General features: G+C 42.0%; 2 protein-coding genes and 3 non-coding genes across 9 annotated transcripts in view; all 5 read right to left on the reverse strand.

The window, feature by feature from the left end:
* Positions 1-6: 6 nt before the first annotated feature.
* On the reverse strand, positions 7-15659 carry uba1 (ubiquitin-like modifier activating enzyme 1). Of its 5 annotated transcripts, none has more exons than XM_034144723.1 (26): positions 15414-15659; positions 12128-12244; positions 11990-12048; positions 11741-11909; positions 9538-9672; positions 9334-9440; positions 9162-9252; positions 8912-9044; positions 8725-8822; positions 8337-8483; positions 7905-8081; positions 7561-7671; positions 7385-7465; positions 6621-6773; positions 5918-6083; positions 5597-5793; positions 5267-5331; positions 4672-4867; positions 2885-2959; positions 2585-2789; positions 2381-2466; positions 2162-2254; positions 1859-2050; positions 1464-1565; positions 1278-1378; positions 7-1190 (listed from the first exon to the last, which is right to left on the reverse strand). In XM_034144723.1, the coding sequence occupies exons 2-26, from the start codon at positions 12242-12244 to the stop codon at positions 1055-1057; spliced, it is 3192 nt and encodes a 1063-aa protein (XP_034000614.1). In that variant the 5' UTR covers positions 15414-15659; the 3' UTR covers positions 7-1054. The 5 variants fall into 5 exon arrangements, with proteins under 5 accessions (XP_034000614.1, XP_034000615.1, XP_034000616.1 ...); XM_034144724.1 differs by having other exon boundaries at positions 15509-15608; XM_034144725.1 differs by lacking the exon at positions 15414-15659 and adding an exon at positions 14428-14451.
* LOC117494574 lies at positions 1677-1778 on the reverse strand. Its single transcript, XR_004557103.1, has one exon. It is a non-coding gene; the product is annotated as a small nucleolar RNA U6-53/MBII-28 (small nucleolar RNA).
* LOC117494570 lies at positions 3045-3144 on the reverse strand. Its single transcript, XR_004557100.1, has one exon. It is a non-coding gene; the product is annotated as a small nucleolar RNA U6-53/MBII-28 (small nucleolar RNA).
* LOC117494573 lies at positions 6907-7006 on the reverse strand. The gene has a single exon (XR_004557102.1). It is a non-coding gene; the product is annotated as a small nucleolar RNA U6-53/MBII-28 (small nucleolar RNA).
* Positions 15660-16404: 745 nt separating the features above from the next.
* Positions 16405-26487, reverse strand: part of camkvl (CaM kinase-like vesicle-associated, like) — a 39482-nt gene continuing 29399 nt past the window's right edge. Inside the window, exons 2-11 of the mRNA XM_034144730.1 lie at positions 25339-25445; positions 24051-24182; positions 23647-23721; positions 22685-22823; positions 21621-21741; positions 21127-21202; positions 20813-20949; positions 20524-20602; positions 20340-20427; positions 16405-18774 (exon numbers count right to left, since the gene is read on the reverse strand). Of these exons, the coding sequence (XP_034000621.1) occupies positions 17281-18774; positions 20340-20427; positions 20524-20602; positions 20813-20949; positions 21127-21202; positions 21621-21741; positions 22685-22823; positions 23647-23721; positions 24051-24182; positions 25339-25433 (2436 nt within the window). The 5' untranslated portion in view covers positions 25434-25445 and the 3' untranslated portion in view covers positions 16405-17280. The remainder of the gene's footprint in view (positions 18775-20339; positions 20428-20523; positions 20603-20812; positions 20950-21126; positions 21203-21620; positions 21742-22684; positions 22824-23646; positions 23722-24050; positions 24183-25338; positions 25446-26487) is intronic.

Below are 26487 nucleotides of genomic sequence, written 5' to 3' on the forward strand. Positions count from 1 at the left end.
CCTGCATTGCATTTTTTTTATTATTTAAACCTCAGAAAAAGACAAACAACCAGAGAAAACTTTTTTTTGTACATGTTTATTCACTATCACACTAAGTGCTCCCATTTCAAGATACATCTCATTGCCTTGCTCTGATACCGTAATGTCTTTTGGAGATAACAAAGTAGAAAGAAGACAATTAATGATCAACATGGGGTTTGCGCCAAAACGCTGTCGGCCCCCCCCCCCCCCCCCCCCCCCAAAAAAATAATGATAGAAATTAACACAACACATGAAAGATAAAGAGAAAAAATAATAAAACTGATGTCATGTGCAAGAGCCTCAGAGTGGGTTCCTATTCTGCCGACTCCAGAGGAGAGGCTGTTGACTCAGGTTTAGCCGTGTCTTCAGGTGCTTCTACGGTTTAAAATTTAGGGTCTCGGGTAGAACTATGGGCAGTGATATGGTCAGGGGGAAATGGATTCTCAATACACACATTGCTATTTTGGGGATTCTTGGCTGAACTTTTATTTAATGAGGTGCATCTTTAAAAAGAACAAAACCGAAACCTGGGACCAGGTCTACAAGACAGGGGTTTGAGGGGGGAAGAGAGCAAGTAGAGTGGAGGGGGGGTGTCAGTGGGCTGGATTAAAAGAGCCCTCCTTTAGTGCTGAAGGCTATTAAAGAGTCTGAGGATGTTTCACAGGGACACTAGCTGGGCTATGGAGTACCAAGAGAACACTAAGGCTTAGAATTAAACTGAGCGGAGAGGTTCTGCTACTGAGAAACATCAAAAAGGTCCAGTATACATGCTCCTTTCCTCCAATGAGACCCCTAATCCTGCAGCCGAGCAACAAGTGGATCCCTAACACACAGACAAGTATCCATAAATCAGCTTACTGGGGCTATGTACACTCAGGCACAGGGTTACACAAACCACAGGCCCAAAAAAACAAACCGATTGATCCAATAGAGGTGACCTGGATCAACCACCAATCCCCTCCTCACTTAAAACACCCACCCTTTTCTCCCCCCTGCAACAACCACCCTCATGTGGGTGGGTTCAGTGTGGAGCTCAGCGGATGGTGTATCTGACATAGGGCACTTCCACGTCTTCGTCTGTGAGATCGTTGCAGCACAGCTCAAACACAAGGGCTTTCACGTGCTTGCCCAGCTTCTTTTTGGACACCTTGGTGACAATCTCCGTCATCCTAGAGGACACAGAAGAAAACAATTAGGACTACAACACTCACAATGTGAGTTTCTTGTCTTGAGATGCATCGAGACAGTATACTCACGGCAGGTCCAATCTCTCTTTGAGTTTGGCAGCAGGCATGAAGAAGGAATACAGCATGGACACTCCCTGAGAAAGCATGGTGATCTCCAACTTGTGCTCAGTCTGACAAGAGAAACATAGAGGTTTCATTAAGGGTGCAACAGACACCACGAGGTGGTGAAGTGAAGAGGACTGGATGATGACCTACTTTAAAGTAATCCAGGAACTGTCTGAGTGTCATCTCCTCCCCGTTGGGCGGCAATCCTGTGACCTCGAAGCGATCCCACAACGTCCAATCAATTTCGTAGTACTGTAAGAACACCAAGAGCAATGGGTTAAGGCCAATCATGACACATCACACCACAAACAGCACCCAGTTAGAGGGGTAGAAGACACAATACAAACATCTAATAATCCATATTCTCCTCAGCACACACTGAAACCATCAGCATGAGAAGGCGAGTCACACTCATCACACCCAGGTAGGTGCATCAGTATTAGCATGGCTAGATCATCATTGGAGTTTAAAACATCTATTTACTATGTTTGAATTGGTATATTAGTGGTTAAAAGATGCCACTTTACAAAACATGCAGTGCCTACCTTGTGTGAGGGAGCAGCGATGGGCTCAGAGAAGGCGAAGAAAGGCAGAGCCAAGTTCATGAAGCCATTCTTGAATGATTCCAGCTTCTTGTGTCCTTGGATAATCTTGATGAGCTCTAGGCACACCAGGCCGACCACAGCTGCCGTGGTCGTGGCGATGGCAGGAATGATCTTGCCAGCGATCAGTTTGCTCTGTATTGGAGAAAGAACAAAGTTAAACTACTGTTTCAAGGAGCTACATTTACAGCCAGACAACATAAAACAAAAAAATTCAACCCAGAGCCATGAAAAGCAGTTCCCCACCTTGTGTCTGTCTGCAGGGGGAATGTCGTAGTTCTCTGCTCTCAGGTTGGATGATGCTACGATGAAGTCCATGTGGAAGTTGGTGTCATCATCCTGTTAACACGGGGGCACGACAGTCAGAAAGATAGAGCTGCAATAAGTGCAGGTTATGTTTGCATTGAGGACTCGCAGCATGCAAGTTATTCCAGCTAAACAAAGAGAGGTGAAAAGAACGTCTACCTTCTCAAAGTCAACAGCGCACAGTTTGAACGTGGAAGACTCGGGGGAAGGCAGCTGGACCTTCAGGTCGTCCAGTCTGGAGTCATCTATGAAAATGTGTCACAATGCATTCAAAATGACCCCCGACACCAGTAATTTGCCTAAACAACTCTTCGGCTGAAGATCTTAATGAGTAATGTCTTTAAATGATTTGTTGGTACATACATGTGTGCATCTTACCAACAGAGGAATTGCTGTTCTGCAGCTCCTGATCAGAGACGTGGATTTTAACCCCTGAACGAGGAGTGAAGGGGATCACTTTGACATCCTGCAAGATCTTGATCACACCTGCACGATCAGCGCTGCCTTTCAAGCCGTATGATTGGGCGAACAGGTTGGCTGCTGACACTACATAATCCAGGTGCAGCTCCTATTAAACAAAGGTCATTGGTTAGTATCTTGAGAGAGGAGAGATATGTTCAGAGCAGATCATCTCCGAGATTGACATTAGAAAACCATACTTACATTGCTAGTGCTGAAGTCTAGGCCGTGAGGGCACCTCTTGGGGCCAGACCAGAAGGGGGCACCAGAGCTGGTGAGCTGAAGGCCACAAATAATAAATGAATACCACATGATCACTGAGAAAGCATAACCAAGAAGTCACATTTAAAACACATTTATATATTCTCCTCAGCACACACTGATACCATCAGCGTGAGAAGCAGAGTAGCACTCAGTTACACCCAGGGTGCATCAGTATTAGCATGGCTAGATCATCATCGGAGAACAAGAACATCTACTGCATTAGCTATATACCATCTTTATTTTCTCCTATTGCATCGGCCAATAAAGTGACGTGTGCAGATGGCAGTAGCCAAGGTTCATCGGTTTCGCTAGGCTATGTGACTTAGTACTGTTAGAGGTTTTTAATTTGATAAAAAAATAAAAAAATCTTACGCCCGTGTCGTTTTTAAGGATTAGAACGATCAACCTTACTTATAACAACAATTACAGGTTATAGATTATGGCTGGTAAAACACAGTACTTTTAATACTGAAAATCGTCTCCTTAAGTTGGTAATTGTATAGCAGACTAAAGAAGCTTTTTGTAAAAGTTTTAAGAATGTTTGCGTGATGACGGCCTGAAAGGCAGTTGATATATTTTTTTACGATTTTCTGTTTCTCTAGCACAAAAAAGGGAATAAAAACAAAACCTAAGCAGTAAAACATCTGCTAAATTGTTATTCTAAACACCGGTACTGGCTGAGAAATGCAATCGTGGGTCCCCAATTGGTACATTAGTGTTTTAAAAACGAAACTTTACACCAGATTTGACTTTTCAGGAGGAAAGGGAAAGTCAGACTAAAACAAAGGTCAGCAATTTTACAAGCTGATAACATTGAGGAAAAAGCTAATAAATAACTAAGACTGGTGGATTATTTGCCAACGCCATTTAAATAAATAACAAATAAATGACAAGGGCATATGTTATGGCGCATTTCCACTGCAAGGCCTCGCACGGCTTAGTACGGTATAGTTAGGCCTTGGTAGGCCAGGCTCACTTTATGCTGCGTTTCCATTACAGTTTAGGAACTGGGGTAGTAACGCAGTTTAGGCGGAGCCGTGACATCATCTTCAATGCGAAACACAAAACCAACATCAGCCACTAGCTGTTAGCACTCAAGCTCACAGCTCCTCATATCTGTTCAGAAACTAGACAAAAGTTAAACAAGTACAAACCACAGACTGCCTGTGTCATGGTGAATACAGTCGCTGCTTTATTTATGTCTGGATAGGCCGTTGTTGTGAGTGTGGACGGTCGGAGCATATACTGCGTTAGCTTAGCCAATCTCCATTTAGATCACACGCATTTTAAAAGGTTTTTCGCCTGCCGTCTGTCTGCAGACTTGACAAAGCATTAATTCATGGTTTTTACTAACCGGTATCAGTATGTTGTTACTTCGGCATCATTTTGAAACGTGTATTACAATTAAATCACGGTCAAATATGTTCATTTTGTTGTAGTTGCCAGCGATTCTCTCACTAGTTTAGCATACTCAGCCCAGTTGTTGGCCCAGAAAGAACCTCGATTTTGGAGAGCCAGAAAAACTGTGAAAAAGTACCCGCTAGCCGGAACTACGCCTAGTGGAAACGCAACCAAAAACGGGCCGGGCCGGGCACGGCACGCTTAAACCGCGCTGTAGTGGAAATGCGCCATTAGAGTCCGTATGAATGAGGTGAAAAACCCAGGACCAGAACACAAGCATTCCAATTGAACGGTTGTATTCATCGTGCAGAGAGCTGAATATGTACCTGCTCGGGGGGGAAGTTGTGCAGGAGCTGGCGGATGTTGTTGCTGTATTGGCACTGCCAGTGGTTGCGTGCCCAAGCGACGCAGTCGGCCCAGCTGTGGGGGCAGTCTGTGACGAGGCTCTTGTAAACGGCCTCCAGCACCTCCACAGGCTGAGCTCCGGGGAGCTTCAGAGTACGCTCCATGAATTTAGGATCTCTGCAAAAACAAGTCATCAAGAACCCTCATAAGATGGTTACAAACAAGGTAAGAGGCACCTGTTCAATTTAATTTGTCCCATGAACGTATACGAGGTAAAACTATGACATTTTGTCAGCGTAACATTCTTTCAACCAGATTAAAAATAAATGTTAATGTGGGATTTTGTCAAAAGAAATCCAACAACTATGGGGACCGTGCTGAGCTCGTTCACCGGTTGTTGAACAGGCATGAGGCTAGCTTTTACAAGTACTGAAGAGATCAATAAGAAAAAACAAACACAGCTCAAACTAGTACTGCAAGATAAATTATTAAAAAAAACGTTCTTGATAAAAAGCAGGTCATATGTATAGGTAACTACAGGGATATCATATTGACATGATGGGGAAGTTAACTCACGAGAGGTACTGTATGGAGTTCTCCGCTGGCTGTTTGAATAGTCCCTCGAACTCATCGCGGGCCCACTGCACAGAGAGAACACATTACTCTAACACTCAATTCATTAAATCACATTTACAGTACAAGTGTAAAACAAGAAACTGTTTCTTAAAAGGTAGTGTTATCTCTGGCATAGCATTTTAATAATTTTTCCATTTAATCATATTGGGGCACATTTTTTGAAATATTGCAGTTCTCATGTTTAATCATTAAATAATGATTTACAAAAGCTATGTCGGTAGACTATATTCAATATTTCTTTACACATTTCATACGTTGTGCTCTACTGACCTGCAGTGTGTGTTCAATGGCATTTGGGAAGTTCTTGAGGGTGCAGATGGGGATGGACTTCTCAGGTGGGTCTTGGCTGGAGCTGTACGACTCTGTGAGGAAGGGGATCACGACCTGCACATTGCCTTTGGTACCCAAAGTACCGGACTCCAGTAAGGGTTTGCGGTAGTACACACACCTCCGATCCATGTACATACCTACACACCGGGCACAAACACAAGGCAGAAGAAACAGCATAAATAAAGAGGAAGATGTTTGGTTTCAAGATCGTACATTTGATTTCATATAAAAGGAAGCAGTTCAAATAGTCGTGTTCCTTACGTGCGTCAACATTGTCCAGTGCATTTGTCACGCCATCAAGGCTCTCAAAGAAGTCGTCATCGTAGACCCTCTCTGTGTCGGGGCCCACTCTGTTCTGGTGGCCTGTGATCCTGATGGAGGGGTTCATCTGCTTCACTGCAGCTGCAGCTGTGTCACTCTTCATTTTCTGTAACCACATACGAACATTTATTTATTTTCACTTTCATGAAAAATGACATCTAGCAGGTCCGCCAGTACAGTGAATCATTACTGACTTATGGAACATACACAAATCTTTACATTGCTACAAGTAATAACGTTCCAACAATAGTTACGGCCTACAGCACATGTTTTTTAAGGCTCCTCAAACCACAACTTTTTTGGTAACATGGTAACACGACCCTTGGTTAAACTGAGTCAAGACTAGTCACTTATCAATTATAGTGTTCTTATACCTATCGGTCGCTAAAAAAGGTACCGGCAATTGATTAAAACAGCATCAAATAACCAATACACCGACAACGATCCATTAAGTAGTCTGTTTTTTCCATTTAATGTTTCCTCAGGATATTGTCCATCAACAACATTTAAAGGAAGTGCATTCAGGAGCAGCTACAATACACAAGAAATCCATATGCAGCACTGCTGGGAAATCTAAATCAATAGATAGAGTTCCATATCTATCAACAGACCGGTTGATCAAAATGGCGTAGATGGTACTGACCGTAACGTCGGAGGGTCTGAAGAGGAACTGTCTGTTGAGGTTGGACTTCTCAATGGTGTCCATGTCCGTCACAATGACCTCGCCCTTCCCGGCTGCCAGTCCAATCATGGCAAAGTTTTTCAACAGCTCACAGCCAATGGCACCGGCTCCAACCTGGAATAATTAAAACCACATCCCCTTTGATTGATCTGTTCTTTCACAGTAGGAACATTTAATAATAAATGAATACCACATGATCGCTGAGAATGCATAATCAAGAAGTCACATTTAAAACACATTTATATATTCTCCTCAGCACACACTGATACCATCAGCGTGAGAAGCAGAGTAGCACTCAGTTACACCCAGGGTGCATCAGTATTAGCATGGCTAGATCATCATCGGAGAACATCTACTGCATTAGCTATAAACCATCCTGATTTTCTCCTATTGCATCGGCCAATAAAGTGACGTGTGCAGATGGCAGTAGCCAAGGTTCATCGGTTCTGCTAGGCTATGTGACTTAGTACTGTTGCAGAGGTTTTTAAAATTTGATAAAAAAAAAAAAACCTGGAATGCTTAAAACCTTTCAGTGAGAAAAGCTACCTAGGTGCTTTGTAATAAAAGGCTGAATACATTCCCTTTTGGGCTAGAGATAATACTTGTTAGCAGATTTGATCATTGTTGGCTTTATAATGGCATTTTGACACAAAATATCCCGAGACTCTCTTAGCAACAAGATGTAAGAAGAGGTCCTGGAAAGTGTTTTTATTTGGCAGACTCACCAGGAAGTAGCGCTGTTTGCCAAGCATCTCCTGCAGCTTGGTGCCGAACACTGCAATCTGCCCGTCATATCGGCAGCTCCTCTGGGGAAAAAAGAGAGAGCTCGTTAACACCATTATTTATTGCCACCATCATGAGCATCCTTCCTCAGTAAAAGTGTGGGAAGCTGAACACTTACAGGGGCACACTCTTCCTCTGTGAGCTCGGCTCCTCCTTCCTGTTCAGCCAGGCACTCCAGGGCATCAAAGTACAGCCACTGCATAAGAGGCATAAACTTTCCTGTGCACGCCTAAAGGAACAACAAGCATTTAAGGGCACAGTTAAAGAATGTATTTGTATCATGTATAACAAATAATTCAACTGGTTAGTTAGTACATGTTCAGAAGGGTTTGAATGACTGATAATGCATTTCAATAACATACACCGCAGTATACCAAGAGACTGAAAACATGATTTAAACAAAATAAAAGCGGCTACTTCAGGACCGAATCTACCTCAATTTAAACCCAGTGTGCAACTGACCTTCATCACTTCCTGTGCAGCCAGACCTCCGATGAAGGCATTGATAGGGGCCAGGTCACCAGCAGCGACAAACGACAGCTTTTTGATAAGAGCTTCGTCCAGCTGCTCCACTTTAGCTGACCCCGTCTGGGCAGCGTTGACCTCCTTGGCCAATGTCAAGAACTCCTCACCATCAGCCTAGAGTAAACACACGTCTGCATGTTACAAAAGGCTTAAGACAACTCACTGACTAATATTACATTTTGAAATGCAGTGCTGCAAATAAACTTTGCGTTATCTTAGTTATTTAATTATTTCTCACAACAACTTTCACAATAACAACAACATTAGAATCCAATAATAGTTATCAGAAGCTTTACACATGGTAAGTGAACCAAATCCAAGAATCTTCAAGCAGCTGTGGTATTTATAAAAGATACGAGTAGGATTTACCTTGTTCCAGGGTGCAGGAAGGTGGTTGTGTTTCTTCTGGAAGGCGTGGATAGCCTGGAAGCCCACATGCAGCTGTCCTGGACGATCAAACTTGGCAAAGTCTGTCAGCACAAACTCAGGCTCAGCCATGGAAGAAGAGATGGATTTCTGCACGAGAAAGACAAACAAGATGAGTAAGGTTAGACTAGTTAACATTTTCCACTAGCAAATTATGAGGTGTTTTATGTGGCAATTAGAAACCCCTTTGCTGATCAGGAGCAAAACATGTAAGAAAGACTTTGAAATGCAAGTAAGAGTGAAACTCCAAAAGTTCTATGATTGAAAAGTAATCTGTAAAATCGCCATGTCACGAAAACATAATTAGGTGTGGAGAGTGGAAGCCACTTACAAAAGCAATCTTCTTGGGCATCTTGACCTGGGAGACGATTCCTCCTCTTATGTAATCTATGAAGCCAGTTGTGTCACAGATGCTGAAGGTATAGGGTCCTGCACAGGGAAGAAGTCATGTCAATGCAAGATGGTTATAACCAGACTAACCAAAACATGTTGTTTTCTCACATAGAAACAGGACTTACCCAGAACTTTAATTTCCACTGGCGAGCAGCCATTGAGCTCCGTCATACCCTGAACCTCTGTGAAGGTGACGTAGTCTCCGCTCTCAAAGCCATGGCGAGTCTCATCCAGACATGTCACAACCGCTTGATTGTCCTGGAGAAACCAAGAATGAACAACATTGTCCAAATAATGTTAAACGTAAAGCTTTTTCTGATTGTCAAGCGCAGCAAGTAGCTGGAAAAATAATTTAGGCCAGATGTAAAGACTAACCTTGGTGATCATAGAAATCATGGAACTAAGTGGCTGTTCTCCATTGGTGTCTAACACTAACATCTCGTCACCAAAGTCGCAGAAAAGTTGGCTGTAAAACACAACATTAGACAGTGACACGTGTATACATTGCATTAGGAAAGAATACGAACTAGAAAAGTCAGAATCTTACCCAAACAGGCCACGTGTGTCTGCGATGACCAGCTTGATCCCTTTGGTGTGGCAGAACTCTCCCAGTTGCTGCCGCTCTTCTATATTTGAGTTAGTCAGCACTACGACCTAGGACACAAAAAAGAAAAATACCCATTAGCATCAATTTTTCTTTCTTTTCCGACTGTGAGAATCAGTTAGGCACTAGGTTCTAGTCAAGTCATACCTGGAAATCGGTCATGAAGTCTTCAGTGAGTGTTTCGGTGAAGGCAGTCACAGGAACGTAGTTGTTGAGCTCAGCCAAACGCAGCCGACTCACCTCTGCCCTGTTCTTCCCAAGGTCTGCCTCCCGCAGGTAAAACTGGCAACAATAATAAACAAAACGTCAGGGAAATACTGATACCAAGTTAAATATACAATAAGCCAAATATGATTACTTGCATACAAGATTTTTGGAAAGGTTCACCACCCAATTCAAACGGAAAAAAACTTCAAAATCTTTCCTATCACTCCCTCTCTTTCATTTCACTGTCAAATTAGGGCTCAAAATACAGCCTATTAAAGGTAGGGTAGGTAAGTTTGAGAAACCGGCTCGAGATCGCTAGAATTTGAAAATACACAACCGGAGAAAATCTGCCACTTCCTTACAGAGCCCCTCCTCCAACACACACGAACGTGCACATGACCAATGAGGGCACGAGATAAGTTTGTGCCTCGATGGAAGGCTGACAGGCAGGTAGGCCATCCAGTTATTTTACCCAGGCCGGCTAAAATGATTGGTCGTACTTTTTACAGTACTACGGCTTCCACAGATGACATTTTTTTATGGATTTTTTGTCAAAGCATTTAAGATATTCATTGCTATCGGGATGTTAAGAGCATTCCATGGAATATAACAAAAAGTGTATCTCGAGCCGTTTTCTCAAACTTACCTACCCTACCTTTAAGTGGTCTGCCTACAAACAATGTGACCCACTCAGCTAGTATCCTCAATGGCAGAGCAAAGAAAGTGGGGAAAGGCAGCCTTCTGAGCCAGCATTTTTGACAAGTACCTGGTTGCATTAAAGGTTTATTTAACCACAGTTTATGAGCGTTGGAACAGTGGAAAGACTTGACCGACAGCTTTACTTTATTTCGGTTTCATTTGAATGAACGGATGTATTTCACTGTGTAACAGGGAGAAATCGTATAAGAATATTTCCTCCTGACATTTCTTTGAACTCTATTTATAACAATAAAGAAGCTTACGGCTTATGCAATGTAGCTGAATTGCTTTTATTTTGATTCAGGCATGGTTTACATTTACTGTAATTAAAAGTATTTTCCGGGACTGTTCCAGAATAAAGTGAGTCTGGAGCCCTGCCTCAGAGTCAGACACACATGGCTGATATTTTCTACACAGAGTTCCATTTTTTTAGTTGCCTAATAAATGTTCCTACTGTGAAAGAAAGAATACATCCGAGGGGATGTGTTTCTTTTTTTCAAGTGTAGCAAGTGTGGACGTGGCCAGAGATTAAGTGGTTGATTAAATAGATGGCAGAAATATGCTATGAAATTCAGCCAGAATTAAAAAGAAACGGGGGCAAATGGCACAGGCGGAAATAGAAATGTCTGAGAGCACAAGAGTTAACTCGGGTATTACAAACATATGCAACCGCATGGATCGCATGATGTAGTGTTGTTACATGTGCCAAGAGCAAGGCCTGTCTTAGGTAAGACAGCTTTTATGTGCGCCACTTGCTTGGAACAGTCTACAGCTAAAATTGAAACTGAGCAATTTTATTCCTCCAAATGTTTTTAAAGCAAGTCTAAATAAAATGCTCATTGAAACTATGGGTATTTGTAAATGTCGATAACTATGTAAATGTAGCCTGTAAATATGTTGTATGATATCCTCTATTGTTTTATGTTTCATGTGGAACCTAATTGCTGCAGGTCTCCCTTGAAAAAGAGATCTATGATCTCAAGGGACAATCTGGATAAATAAAGGTTTGAAATGAAATGAACCATAATGTTCTGCCAGCCTCCTGGCTGAACACCTGAATAGTCAATTCACAATGACCTGTATGGCCTTTGGATAAATACATCAAAACTCAGAGCAGAATAACAAACAATCTCTTCACTCTAGCTGACCCAGGGAGAGGCCACCCACTGATCAATCTGGGTTAGCCTATGGTTAGCAAGGGTGGGGGTGGCTGCAGTACTCTTTTTGGATGGCAACAATACTACAAACCAAGTGACTCATAACAGATAGAACCAAACTGTACTTTGGATTCAGGCTCAAAGACTAAGGCACAACTGCAGAATCTGCAATAAAGTATAATGGCTGAGTGAACCAATGACTGCATGAAAACCATAAATGGGAAACATTTCTCAAAAGAAACATCCATGTATTTTGCTCCATAATATCTGTGCACGCTTCTACATACCTGAGAGGCGAGGTCTCTCCATTCTGCGACTCCTTGGTCATGCACAGTGACACTCCTCACTCCTGCAAGGATTACGTTCTTGGCAATCTCTACTCCAAGACCTCTCATACCAGAGATAAGGACATTGGAGTTCTGCATGCGCTTCATCGCAGCATGGCCCAACACGTAACTACGGAAGGAGATAAGGCACCATTAGAACAACTGTTTTGTTTAACAACCATTCCAGTTTGTCAGTTTCAGTTGACTTACAGCTGTCTGGAGTACAGGCCTTCATCGATCTCAGCATCATTGCCATTCTTAGCCATGCCCTGAAAAAACACACAGAGGGATTGCCATCAGTTTGTGTAACAAGTTTTACAGTATAATAGTGTATGGGTTTGTACTCACGTTGGCAGGTGTATGGGACAGATCAGTTCTGACAGAGTTGGATGAGGAGCAATGGGATCCCGTCTTCGTCTCTGTTCCTGACAAGCGACGCTTCTTGGACAGCGGCGAGCTGGACATCTGCGCATCAAAACAAACACAAACCGTTAAAGCCTGTTGTGAAGCATGATAAGATAATCAAATGTTGCCATTTAACATTTCCCATGAACAAGATTTTATTTATTAATTTACAATTGTTATGTATCGAATGTAAAGTCAACAGTTTCAACAATTAAGTAAATCAAACAGAGTGAAGAAACTCAGTGTCAGCATGTTAGTATTTCAAGGAGGTTTTCAAATAAGTGCAAAATATATATCTAAATGCTACGGCTCTATATCAGCAGTATCCAAGCCGAACGCTGCCCAATCCCCTTCATGTTCAAGAGGATTTCTCGTCTAGGGAGCAGCTGGGCTGGCTGCTGGCCAAACACAAATCTGCTAGAAAACGAACTGAGCCTGGGAAGAGACATGAATAGCAGCATTATCAGTTATTTTCATGCTCGGATACAGGGCTGGCCTGTTTATGTACTTCTATTGTCCATTATACCGGTATTTAAGGACCGCCAACATCGTTTCAACAAAAAGAGCTGAATCATTAAAACTTCACTGCGGTAAAGTGAGCAACACCTCACGGCGGCCTGCAGGTGTGGACACAAGGTCCATACAATGCCGTTTGAACGATCCTCAGTGTGGAGATATCAAAAGGGCGTCAACAAAAAAATGTGTATCTTTAAAAACCACCAAGTACACTGTGATAAACGGAACAATCGAGACAAACCCAGCCGCGTTAGGAAGTGAAACAGGCCGCGATCTCTCGAACACATCCTCACTGCACGGCATTCATGATCGGACACAATTTCCGCATCCAATGCAGCTAAACTTAACGTTACAGGCGTCGAGAAAGTCAGACGTAACCGTTTATGTACGTCCCTACAGATAAGCACAATGAAGGGAGTTGACCAAAGTTGTTAAATAAATAACGATATAACCAATCAAAATCCAACGTTGTAATGTACTGAACCGTTACTGTTCGTCAAAAACAAAAATGAAGGCAAACAATGATACAGCAAAGCAAATGAGCAATACAATATGTTAACTGACGAAATCAAGCCTTTAACGTTGAGGAACACGGTACATAAATGTCCCTACACACAAACAAGAAGAAACCGATTAAGTTCGTTGCGTGCCACTAATCAGTTAAGTGATTTGGCGAAGTGGACACAGTCGGAACATAAATAACTTAAGAGGCAAGAAAACACCAGCCAGCCAGCCTATCCATTAGCAGCTCGGCCTAGGCCTGCATTTCCCCCAGTGCGGAACACAACTTTACCAGCTAGCAGCTGTAGCTATATGCAACCTGCTCGCAAAATACAGCAACGGTTTCATTTTGTCAGCTAGCCAAAATAGCTCCTTTATTAATATCGATCGTGTTTCCAACACTCAACAAAAACCAGCATTCAAATTAATCGCCCAATGTAAGATTATTTTGCGAATGTAAGACTAGCATTTTCACTCGTGCTCCATTGATTTCTCTTTTCTTACCAATAATCCTTCTCGGTCCCTTCCCAATGCGAACCCGCTCCTCTCCCGCAGTATCTAGATGTCAGTAAAATCGATGGTTGTAATTTGGACGATTCGAACAAAGAAAAGAAACGCGGTGTGGGATTAGGAGGGTCTGCGGTATACTGTCGAGTCACTATGTCGTTGTGCTGAGAGTCTCGTCTATGTAATTGCGTTGCTGGCTTTGCGACTGCAGACGGGAACAAAACCAAAATGGCAGATGGGAGAAAGGGGCGGAGGAGCTGTGACGCATGGGCTGAAATATTCAACAGGAAAGGGAGGCTGTGAGCACGCTGCTCGGACAGGAGCTCCGCTCATTGGCTGCCTAACAGAAGCCAACGTGCATCCATCCCGCCCCTTTAACCAGAAGATGCATGCCATGTATGTTACTGTACAATGAACTGCAGGACCACCAGCGATCTTTGTAAGGAAAATCTTGCAATTCTTACAGAAATAACGAGCAGAGCATGTCTGACGTAAATTAAAGAAAGCAAAGGTCCTACACGGACTATACTTTAGCATTTTGAAAAACTGTAGACCAATCTATCCCAGATTAATGAAATCCAACAACAACAACAGCATCTTTGTGACTGTGGCTTTGTGTTGAAAAGTCGCCTCGTTGTGGAACTACACTGCATATACACAACTTACAAAAGACATGGACAAAATGCACCATGAAACATAATATAATCTGAATGCTATACCAATTTGGAGACTCATTGCACGACAATTGAAGTATTGTAGTTTAGAGATGTGGTCCTTTATCAGAGTTCAGCAAAACACATCTCAAGTCAAGTCTGATGTTGCTCCAATGGTAACTGAGCCAGGTACTACATCAGGTAGGATACTTGCTAGCCCTAGTGATGCTGAGCGTCTGGGCCCTCAGTCACATTGAGGTTAGGGGGTGAGCATTCCTTGCAGAGGAGGAGAATTGGGGGAGGGGGTGCCTGGCAAATGACAAAGGCCCAGGAAAAGAGTGGGCCGCATATTCTCGGGTACACATGTCGAGGGGATCCCCATTCTCACATCAATGCTGCGAAATGAAAAAACACAATATTTTCCACCATTCCAACAGAGTTCAAAACAAAGAACATAATAAATGTCATGTTAACAGACATCCCAACTTGGCAAGCTAAAAGGAGACCTCGCCAATAATGAGTTGCTGTGGTAGCATCAATTATCGTCCTATCGTAACGTTATCAAAAATACATATATAGAAGGTGAATTGTTGCCAGTGTGGTCTAGCAAACACTGCGTGGTGCAAGTTAGCTTGTGTCTGCTTCTGAACACTGCGAGCATCTGGTGTTTGTAGCCAACTAGCTTTCAAGCTACTGTTAACGGTATTCATCACAGAACGTTAGTTGAAACAGCAGTCTCGTGCACATAAAGGTGCGAATTCCAATCTGTAGTTAACGGTTACGTGCCAGTGGTTTCTATGCTACGGTAAGCAGAGGAGCAACGCTGAAATTGTCCAGAAAGCCGACAACAACTAACGTAAACGATAACCAGTAACGCAGATCAAACGACTGCGTAGTTGTTAGCTTATGTGCAGCTAGCTTTAAAGCTATCTAGCCACCCAACGACTTTTTCCTACTTCCAGCCGCTATGTTAGCTTAACTAGCTAACGTTAGCAAACTAGCTGGGGCTAACACTACCAAGACAAGAGCTTTCACAAGTGTGCAGAACTTACCACATCCGATAATACTCGGCCTGATCTGTAGTATTAAAATCGGTTTGTATTTAAGCAAAAAAAAACTAACAAAGAATGGGACAATTTAACAGTACCGCGGATTGCAAAGTGAAAAGTGTGTCAGGGTGGCGGGCTCTGTGTGAGTTTTTCCGCTGGACGGCTGCCTGACCGGCTGTTCCAGAACCGTTTCCCCTCACTCTATTTCAGTTCAAAGCAAAGCAAAGCAGCAACATGTGCACGTTACAGGCACAACCATCATTCCCTTCAAGAGGGTTCACCCATAACTGATTTAAATACATGTATCACAAGTACATTTAATTATTATTTTTAATGTTGTTCCACACTACTTAGAGAATCAAGTATATTGAATGTTACACTCGTTCATTGTTTGATCGCATGTTAACTTTTAACAATTATTTCCTTCACCCCCATGCTTCCACAAGTATAGACTAATCCAAAAATCGCGTAGGGCATGATGGGACTTGTAGGCATGGCGTTTATCATGCCTCTGTTAAATCATTGGATAACGGTTCTTTCAGCTTTAGCAATAAAAAGCGTTTACGTGATTCCATGTATATAATGCTGCTATATTCATATTAAAAACAGCTATTAGAGTTGAATCAACTCGTCAAATAACTTTTAATCAATGAAAAAACGAACGATATAAAGCATATTTTTTAATTTTTTTAATTGAAAGACTTGCAAACAGTGCACAGTTTACACAGAGACAGGATAGTGGATTTAAAGACTTGTTCAGGAGAAAAGCACAGAACCTGGTATTACATAGATCCAAAAGCAGAATGAACTTCCATAAATACTTTTTTACATGATAAAAAAGGAGCAAATATAGACAGTACTATCAAATTAACAGTAACAATTGAATGCATGACAAAATTGGAGAAAAAACAAAACAAACTCCATGGACAAAACTGGAGAAGAGTGTGTGTGTGTGTGTGTGTGTGTGTGTGTGTGTGGTGTGTGTGTGTGTGTGTGTGTGTGTGTGTGTGTGTGTGTGTGTGTGTGTGTGTGTGCATGCATGCATGCGTGTGTGTTTGTTTGTTAGTTATTGCAAAGCCTTTGAAAACTAGCATCTCAATTTTGATCAAGCTCTCAAACAGGCGTGGAGTATTTCAAGTTTAAATACGGCTATATAATAAAACAAATCTCAATCTGCAGCAGCTAATGAAATGGCGAACATCTGTACAACTCTTTGACTGTAAGTTTATGATTTTGGAGCCTCACTAGTTGAATTAATAGCTACATAAATAAAAAGGAATGGAAAATAATGACATAGGATGTGCTGCTTAAAAAAGAAGTAAATGTCAGATTAGTTATGAGGAAGTTTACAACATAGGATGAAAGCAGGAATCAGGAACCAAGTTCTTTGTATTTATTTACACTTTGTAAGGAATAATGGAAATATTACTATACATAACACTCCCCCTCCCCAATAACTCGCACTATAAGCTGATTATTGTACCACAATATCTTACTTGTGTACATTTAGGATTTGCAAACTGCGCTGAATGCTTAGATTTGAGTATAACAAGGTTGTGTTGCAAGCATTTTGATGTGCACAATCTGGATTTGCTTTTATGATCTTTCTTTTTGCAGCTCTCATACAGAGAGATGTACTACTCCTCCTACACTCAAGTCATGAGTGTATTTAAATGCCATAGTTCATTTTCTCTCAGACCAGTATTCTCAAAAGGAACATACAGCCGTACCAAACATCATTACATGGTTACTTTTCCTTTTTGCGTTAGTGGATGATACTTGGGTGTGAGACAGTGTCTCTAAACCCCTTGACATTTGAACCATAAATCCAATGTTCCATCTGTTGTGTATTGCATCATGGACAACTGTTTTATAGCCCTCTGTCCATCCCAGCTCCGGTGGACTGGTTGGTAGAAGCAGCATCCTTCTGTCCCTCCCTGTCTTCTTGCTCTCCTGCAGCCCGGGGTGAGGATTGTGTGGGTGGGGAGGGTGGGGGATAGGAGGGAGGAGGGATAGTAAGGTGAGGGAGAGATGGCAGCGCAGGCCTGGGAGAGGTTGGAAGAGGCGGTGGAGTTGCAGAGTTTGCAGTCGTGGTATGTTGTGAGGAGCGGGCGCGGGAGGTCGCAGGAGAGGCGTGTGTGCTCCTGGCTCGAAGCGGCTCTGCAGGGCAGTCACTGATTTGCTCCATCAGCGAGGGCATGTCTCCCTCAATCTTCTCAAGCACGGCGGCCATTTGCTTTTCGATCTGCTCAATCACACTGTCCATTTGCCAGTCGCTTGTAGTGCTGCTCCTGCCTGCTCCATGTGGTAGCCCAGTCCCATACATCCCTATCCCTCCTCCAGTCATATATAGGGAACTGTATGGACTCCCATAGCTCCCTGCCATCCCCATTCCTACAGTCCCAACTTCTGGGTTGTATGGAGTGGCGTGACGGCCCAAACTAGCAGAGCTGCCTGTGTAACAACCCTGTCCTGTTGCAGGACCTGGCCTTGCCATGCTGAACTCAGCGCTGTATCTGTCTGTTGCCCTAGTATCCCTATCCCTTCTCATCATGGGGCTATCCTCACCCCTTAATCTAACTCCTCGTCCTGCATCAGCCCCAGTTTCAGGTGCCACTGTTTGAGCGACTGCCACTGACCTCTCTGCCACTGCCTCAGGTAATTCTGTCTGACACCAGCTTCCATCAGTCTCATCCCTCTGGTCCTTCTGCATTGCTGGCCTCTTGTCTGGTGAGGCTGTCCCAGCAGCAGAGGCTTTGGGTGTGGGGCCATGGAGCGTTGCAGCCATCTTACGTTTACTGTTAGGATCAGGGGAGGCGGATGTGTGTTTTTTGTTCAGGTTAGTCTCTGAAGACCCGTCTGACAGCTTGGAGGGGTCAGGCGTCGTCATGGGAGTTTGTTTGGATTCTGGAACAACTTTACCTTGACCCAAGTTGGCAGCCATCTTCCTGGTTCCATCACCTGCTGCTTTCTTTGCACCAACCTTGTCAAGCTCCTCCTGTGCGAGTTTGAGGGCTGCATTTGATTGGCTTTTCTGACAGAGAGGCTCCTGAACATCTGAGGGGGAAGTTCCCACTGATGGGCCTATACTTTTCTTTGCCTCATCCTGATTTTCTGCGACCGTACTCCTCCCCTCATCCTTTTCTATACCCAGCGGTGTATTTTCAACCGTAACTTCTAAAGACACACTGCTTGATGTCACTCCTTCATCACTTGTTCCTTTGTCTCCCTCATCACTTGTCCCATGGGACAACACTCTCTCACTATCTCCTGCCTCCTCTGTGCTCTGAGCCTCGGCTGAACTGTCATTCAGGGCCTCTGAATTCTTCAATCGTTGCATGAAGGTGGTGACACGGATTGCTTTCTGCAACACAGACAGATGAAAAAAAAGAGGAGAGGAAGATATAGGTGTTAAAGGCATTAAAGTTACAGTATGTTGCTTTTTTTCATTAACACCCATATTGGTTAAAGAAAAGAAAAGCGTTGATCCTATATTTGGTTATGGCAATGCAAATAACATAAGATTGGAAAACAAGTATTTGACAAAAAGCCTGTCACGGTACCATAATTTATCACCATCATAATAAGCGTGAGATGTGACAGTAAGATTGGTGCCATCTGTTTACTTCCAGGAGGCTATGATACATTTGTACCCTGGTTTAAATCAATCTCAAGACTCACTCACTCCAAGCCACTCCTTGACTGCTTGTTGTCTGAAAAAGGTAAGTGAACAGATGGGTGTAAATCTCAGTCACTGTTACACCCATCTGACTTATTATGATTTACAAACACTTAAGGAGTTAAAGAAAATGTGTAGGCTTAGAAGTTGTGTTTAAACCAGGGAATCGATTCTCTGGAAGTGAAAAGCCATTTGGACAGACATATCACTGAATACAATATGGTTTGACTGAGAAGCTTTTGTACAGCTTCAAGTATGACTTGAATGTAACACTGAGGTACAGTATGGGTCAATGAACCAGGATTCACGTAAGAGGAATGACAGAGGGCCTTAGAGATCAAATCACTGCGGTTCAACAGTCCACAGTGGCCTACATCCCTTATATCCTTTCTATTTCTCCCTCTCCTTATCTACACAAAAAAATAATACAGACAATGAGCAAACCCCTTTCCCTATTGTGGAACATGAACTTGTTTTTACCAATCTGGTTTCATATACTAGTGCAGATGAGGAGTAAGAAAGGAGTAGAGCGAGCCACTTTGAACATCTTGGTCTAAATCCAATGAAGAAAAGTGGGACAGAGTGGATGGATCTCTTCTGGGACAGGACATGAGTGACAGTGGGCAGGAACAGAGCATCTGAGAAGACTTTCACCAGCCAAACATGTTCAATACATCTTGAGGCTGACTGAGGATTGACTGGAGATGTTTCCTGATTTGATTATTATAACTAACTGTGAAAACCTCTTTATTAATAAAGGGGATGTTCAGTCATCATAAAGATGTTTTGTTATTGAATCATGCCAGACTGAAGGTGAGTTTCTGCCCATGCTCTGTCCTTCCATTCTCCCTCATAATGAACAACAATACCTTCAAATCCTGGGAACCACATGGGGAAAGAGAGAAGAGGGTTATCACTGTTACTTATGCTGTTAGGTCAGCGCTGCCATCTTGACTTCCTTCTTCTTGGTCCTCAGCATTTACTACCCCCATGTCCTCTTATGACCACCGCCATATCATTTGCAAATGTAAGACATACCTCTGCAGAGTTGAATGCAGAGCTAGAAGTACCTCATGTGCAATCAACATATAAATAGATAAATTATAATCATAATCATTCACGCTAGTCATCTTTATTTGTTTGCCCTAGCCTTAATCTTGTTTCCCCCCCTTTTCCTCTGCTGCTTACTTGGCTATTTTATCACAACATTTATTTACTGCTATAGAAAGAGAGTAAGAGTGAATACATACCCGCCATTTGGCCTTTGCAAAGTTCTTCTCAAACTGGGCACACACGCCATCCTTTAGATTCTTCTCGGATGCACCATTCCCTGCAATCCTGTCATAGGTGACAAAAAACAGCTTACAAGTGAGAACTAACCCAGTAGACATGTGCCAAAAAACGTGTGCTCTGTGATTATGTGCAAACAATTACCATTCATGCCAAAGTGCATCCTGCGCTGTGATTCTAAGCATCTGGTCAACCTCCATGAGTCGACAGACGAGCTCCTTAGCTGAGAGAGAAACAATACAAAAAGTCAATTTAAAGGTTTAAAGACAATTAGATCATTGATTAAGAGGCATACAATAAAAATTGCAACTAAAAGCTCCATTTAAATTTAGACTGCGGAAGGAATAGTCAATTATTTACCGACTACCAACACATCCAATGCCTTTCAAAATTCAACTGGTTGTTATTGCCATCGTGTGGTAGAGCTATGTACCTGCAGGCGAAATGTCATCCCAGTACGGAGAATCAAACTCAAATTCACCAGCAACGATGCGACAGAAGATGATGCGATTATGTAGATCTGTGTTCTCCTCCTCTGTCTCATCATAAAAAGGTGGGTTACCTGATAAGCTACAAAAAGGAGAACATACATAAAGAGACAGAGAAAGGGAAGTTATTTTAAAACCATGCAGATAACTCCTGGAAATGTGAATTACAAACAACAAAGCAATTATTTTGGATGAAATGTATTTGCAGCTAAGTGTTAATCAGGCTTTTTGTTGAATTATAGCTTTGATGGAGACTCACAGTATGAACATAATGACACCCACAGCCCAGCAGTCCACAGGGCGACCATAACGGTGACGAGCCACCACTTCAGGAGCTGAGAGACAGCAAAGAGAAAAGCAGACATAGAGAGAGAGAGAGTGAAGAGAGATTAATATGGCTGGATTTTCATTTATGAATCTTCAGACGGCATTCATAACCCTGCACCACCCGGGCCTCTGTTCCATTTTCTTTCTTTATTTGTCTAATTACTAAGCTCAGCATTATGAATAACCATCCTGAACTTTCACTGGAAAGAACAAGGCCAAAGCATAGTTGTGTAATGCCCTCACATAAACTTGAGAGAGAGAGTTAGGTACTTCAACTGGAACTCATGACTGTTTTTCAAAAATATGTCAAGACATGAAAATGATAAAGTGTGTTAGCAAGGAAGTATGCATAGATGAGTCAGAGAAACATAAAAAAGTAAAGTTATATATGAAAAAAACCTCCACAAAAGCTGTCGAGTCTCTTACCCAGATATTCTGGTGTCCCACAAGGCTCTGTGATCGGTCCATTCTCAAACTTGGACAGGTAGAAATCCCGCAGAACTACTTTGTTGTGGTTGTTTTCTGTGTAATACATCAGGTTTTCCAGCTAAACAAATGAGGAACATAATTAGGTATTTTCCCACAAATACACACTATAAAACATGTTCAATCCTTATATATCTCTTGACAGGTAACAGAACAAACAAACTCAACAAATGTTGGCATAAAATTGTTAAATGTGCGGCATGAGTCAGCTCGTTATTAGTCTTACATATGATATTGGTGGATGGAGATTGGGAGAGATAATGATTTCTGAATGTGCACCAGGTTTTATATTGTGCAATTACTGATATACAGTATATTGTTTTATAATAGCTTGTGTGGGATATTTTAGCATATGATTTATATTTTTAACTGTATGTTTTATGTATTTGATCATATTTTATGTTCAAATCTATGTTTGTTCTGTGTTTAGGTTGCTGAAAAAGAAATGTTCCTATTGGACTTATTATGTTAAAGTTGAAGTCTTGGTTTTACATGCCTAGCATGTTCAAATCAAAATGACAAAAGTATATTATGTACCAGTGAGAAGTAATGGATCATCATCGTTGGTGATCCTGTAATGTGTCTTAAAGAACAACCATATGTAATTTATTGCGCTAATCTGAAAAAGTCATTTTTATAAAATGTAATGGGTTCTGAAGATAAATGAGTGCAGACTGTGTAATGTATACAATATAAACCTGAAAAGAATTCCAGCTTCTGCCAGTGGGGGGAGTCTGAAGGACGAGACATGATGTAATTCCATCCTAATGGGTTGATAATGGTGGCTAAAGACATGAATCTGTCTCGATGTATGTATCACTAGAGATTGCATTAAGCCATAAAGATAGTGTTTACTCCCTTGCTAAAAGGTTATCAAATGTTGAGTCATTAACTGAGATGGCATAGCAATGCTTTCATGTGTCTCCAAAGAGATACACTATAAAATGCCTTGAGTGGCGAATAGGTGCCTTGCACTCAAACAAGGCTTTTGTTAAAGAAAGTACCTTCAGGTTCCTGTGCACTATGTTGAGAGAGTGTAAGTACGCCACAGCCTCAAGGACCTGTCTGATGACATTGGATGCGTCTCTCTCTGTGTAATTCCCTTGATCCAGAATCCAGTCAAATACATCTCCCCCTGTGGCACTGTGTGGAGTCAAAAACACATACCCACATGAACACATCAGAACACATATCGACAAAAAAACAAATAAAAATGAATGCAAGTTAGTGTGACTGTTTACCACATGTTGCAACAAAACAATTCACTTTAAGCGTTCAGTAACACAGTTACCAAAAGCCCTGTGCTCTTGTTTTTTTGTTCATTAGTAAGGCAATCTGTTTCTATTGGCCAAAAGCAAGCGCTGCTGAGCAATTAAAAATTAGAGCCTTGGTCATTTCTCTAAAAGACTTGGTTAACTTCAGAGTGTGTATACATGACGGGTGTGATCATCACGTATCGCCCCCAGCAGGAGGGCTGTTGGCTTGTAAGATGTGAACAGTCACCGACTCATAAACAGACTGCTGAACACAGAGATGACGGCTATCACTTCGAGAGTCTGTTTTGCTTTATAACAACAACAGAAGGGAAATAATTGTCCACTCAGCGCCATTTAATGTTATTGCTTTCAAATAAAGTTGCGAATGTTAAAAAATGCACTAGTCACAAGTGACGCAGATCGATCCGAAGCTCTCTGAAGAGACCCTGTTATTGCCAAGCAGGGCTTCAGCAGTAATGAATAATGTTGAGTGTTACTAAGAGCAAATACTTCATAAAACTAACACCATCCTCTGTTGCTGAGGGGAGCAACAGAGCACACAGTAATAAAAGGAAAGACTCGACCCCTACCCTCTAGCTGATGGATTTGTGTGTGTTAATACACAATTAAGAAATGCACACTTAAGTACACTATGTCGGGAAATGGTTACACGAAAACATATTAAGTGAAACAGTAAACGAAACACTCACAGTTCCTGGATGATGAAGTATTCTTTGCGGGTCTCGAATGTGTCTATCAGCTGAAGGATGTTTGGATGGTTGACCCTGGAAAAGCAGGAAGGAGTAAGAGAACATACAAGAATGAAGCTTCACACATGCATTTGTAAGATGCTAAACATTATCTTGCTTTTAAATAGCTATATACAAACAACATAAAGGGAATATCTTTTTTAGCTGGATAGATACTTCAAAAACAGTCCTGAAGAAGTTACAAACACCTGGGCTTACATTATTAACAATGGTAATTGCATGGATTGTGTGACTGGAATTATGAACAGAAATTTAAAATAACAAATCAGTCTTTCAATCTCCCTCTCTCTCTCTCTCTGCCTCTCTGCATCATACATCCATCTGTCCACAGACCAACTGCTTACAATTTCAGGATCATGATTTCGTTCTTGGCAGCTTTGCGGACTTTCCTTCCGTCTTTCTTGAGGAATTTCTTGCAGACAAACACCTTGTCTGTCTGTCTGTCTTTAGCCAGGCACAGCTCGCAGAACTCCTTCCTACACAAGAAGAAACAAATAGAAAGACAGATAGTCAGAGAAAGGTAGAATTTATCACATCTTAGAATATTGCCAAAGAGAGGCACAGCATAATAGGGAGACAAAGTACACAGAATGTTTTTGTGAAATACAGGGAAAGAATTTAATTGGGTGGAGAGAGTCATTGACTAGAATAAAAGGGTCATGAATAACATATCTTAAATGGGTCTTTCGCTGTTATGTGCTGGGCATCGTCTGTTTTTTAGCCTTGGGGCATGCAGTGCTTCAGCTAAATGGATTTTGTGAAGCTGTGCGATGCAAAAATAAACTGCAACATTACCCATTTAATGTGTTATGCTCAATACATACAGAGAAGATTCGAATGGGGCGCTTTCTTCCCTCTCTTTTTTATTTAATGTAGATTATTTATGAAAATTCCTATACATTCAAGTATTTCAAAATGTAAACATTATTTTTACAGCAAATGTGTGAACTTAATTGAAGTTAATGTGTGTATGTTTGTGTCTGTCTGTGTGTGTTATATAAAAGATGAGCAGAAATCTCCGAGGCCAGATGCTGATGTTGCCATATGGCCTCTTACACTGATTGGTGTGTGTGTGTGTGTGTGTGTGTGTGTGTGTGTGTGTGTGTGTGTGTGTGTGTGTGTGTGTGTGTGTGTGTGTGTGTGTGTGTGTGTGTGTGTGTGTGTGTGTGTGTGTGTGTGTGTGTGTGTGTGTGTGTCTTTAATGTGTCAAGGATAGGTGTTCATGAGAAGTAAACTTTCAGTATTCGGTCAGTCAAGCGGCAATGATTTTCACAGCGCTTTGAAAATATGTCCAAAAATATATTTTTTTAGGCATGACACAGAATATTTAAACAGAATAAATTACAGTGTTTCACGATCTGTCATGATCAAAAAATATATGGACAATTGACTGGCTAAAATTTGAATAAATGTGACTGTTACACACTAGCCTCATGCTTTACCTTCTGTCATTCCTTCAGTGAAAACGTTTGATATGCCAAACCAAATCTGGAGGGAAAATGATCCAATTTGAAATAATTCATGAAGGGAATAAAGACCATTAGGGAATACTGGAATGTGTCCATGAATTCTACATGGGAGAGATGGGGGGAAAGGTAACATAGGAGCATGCATAGAGTGTTAGGTACTCACGCTCGAAGGACCTGTCCAATCTCATATTTGTCCGTGACATCAGACAGGCTATTGTAATTCCGCCCATCTCGCAGGGCAAGGCACCCAAATGGCATGACGGCATTCACCTAAAAAATAAAAGACATTTCAATCATTGCACTATAAAGGGGTAAGTTAAGCATGAATTATTTGGTTACACCTTTAGGTAACAGACAGATAAAGGGAATGCAGAAAGCAGCATAGACAAGGATGTTAAAGGGGAAAAGAGGTACTGATGAAACATTATGAAAGCCTCCAGTGGTTGAAGTCAGAGGCACCAAGGGAGTGTCCTTACTATTAGCCTTGAGAATATGCAGTATATTGGAAAAGCACAGATACAGCCAAGTCCATTTCTCAACGAATCTGGATACTAACGCTTCTGGCAGCCTGGTTGCGTGCCAGCCTTGTCAACAGATACTAAGCTACCCACTAAGCTTCTCTCTACTCTGCTAAAGTCTGCAGATTCTATGCAACGTCTGTCAAGTTCAAGTTAAACTTTATTTATAAAAGGGCAGTGTCCCTGTGTCCCTACAGCAGCTGGCTTCCTTTGCAATCATTGGTGCCCTGAGTAACATTGAGAGCGCTGGCTTTGACAGAAAAATTTGATTTTTGTTTGTCGTCTGTGTGTGGGTGGGTGTGTGTTTGGATTTCTCTTTTGATCTAGATCAGTAGTTCATGACCTTTTAAACTGGCTGTGAATTACTTTGAGTTCCTCTTTTAACCTTACTGTAACTCTCGCTGTGAGCCGGAAAGATTGCACTACTGAACAGCATACATTCCAATGACCACGTAGAGTATATATAACCTGTACATACAGTATGTACTTTTCCAACGCATCTCTCTTATCATGTCCGCCCTAAAATAGCTTGTGACCCCACAGGAGGTCCCAAACGCCCAGGTAGCAAATCAAGGATCTAGATAGTGAATCAGCAATCGATATACCATCTCACCACAGTCCTCAGGCAATCCTCACCCACATCCTTTAACACTCCATCTGCTAAGAGACAGATTCCCTGGAAGCTTCAGCCATCTATATTCAGGGTCCTCCTCCTCCCCTAGATACCTGACAAAACCAATTCCCATCATTATGTTCTAATGTTTCTCCTGACTTTCCCTTAATGGAGATTGTTT

This window comes from Trematomus bernacchii, unplaced genomic scaffold, assembly GCF_902827165.1.
Source record: "Trematomus bernacchii unplaced genomic scaffold, fTreBer1.1, whole genome shotgun sequence".
Lineage (NCBI taxonomy): Eukaryota > Metazoa > Chordata > Actinopteri > Perciformes > Nototheniidae > Trematomus > Trematomus bernacchii.

What these genes read in the sequence shown, in the direction of transcription:
- uba1 (XM_034144723.1), bottom strand. Translation starts at nt 12,244, where the DNA reads ATGTCCAGCTCGCCGCTGTCCAAGAAGCGTCGCTTGTCAGGAACAGAG. An exon ending in AGTGGAAATTAAAGTTCTGG is followed by an intron (nt 8,823 to 8,911) that starts GTAAGTCCTGTT and finishes TTCCCTGTGCAG; the next exon opens with GACCCTATACCTTCAGCATC. An exon ending in CCATTGAACACACACTGCAG is followed by an intron (nt 5,332 to 5,596) that starts GTCAGTAGAGCA and finishes CTCTCTGTGCAG; the next exon opens with TGGGCCCGCGATGAGTTCGA.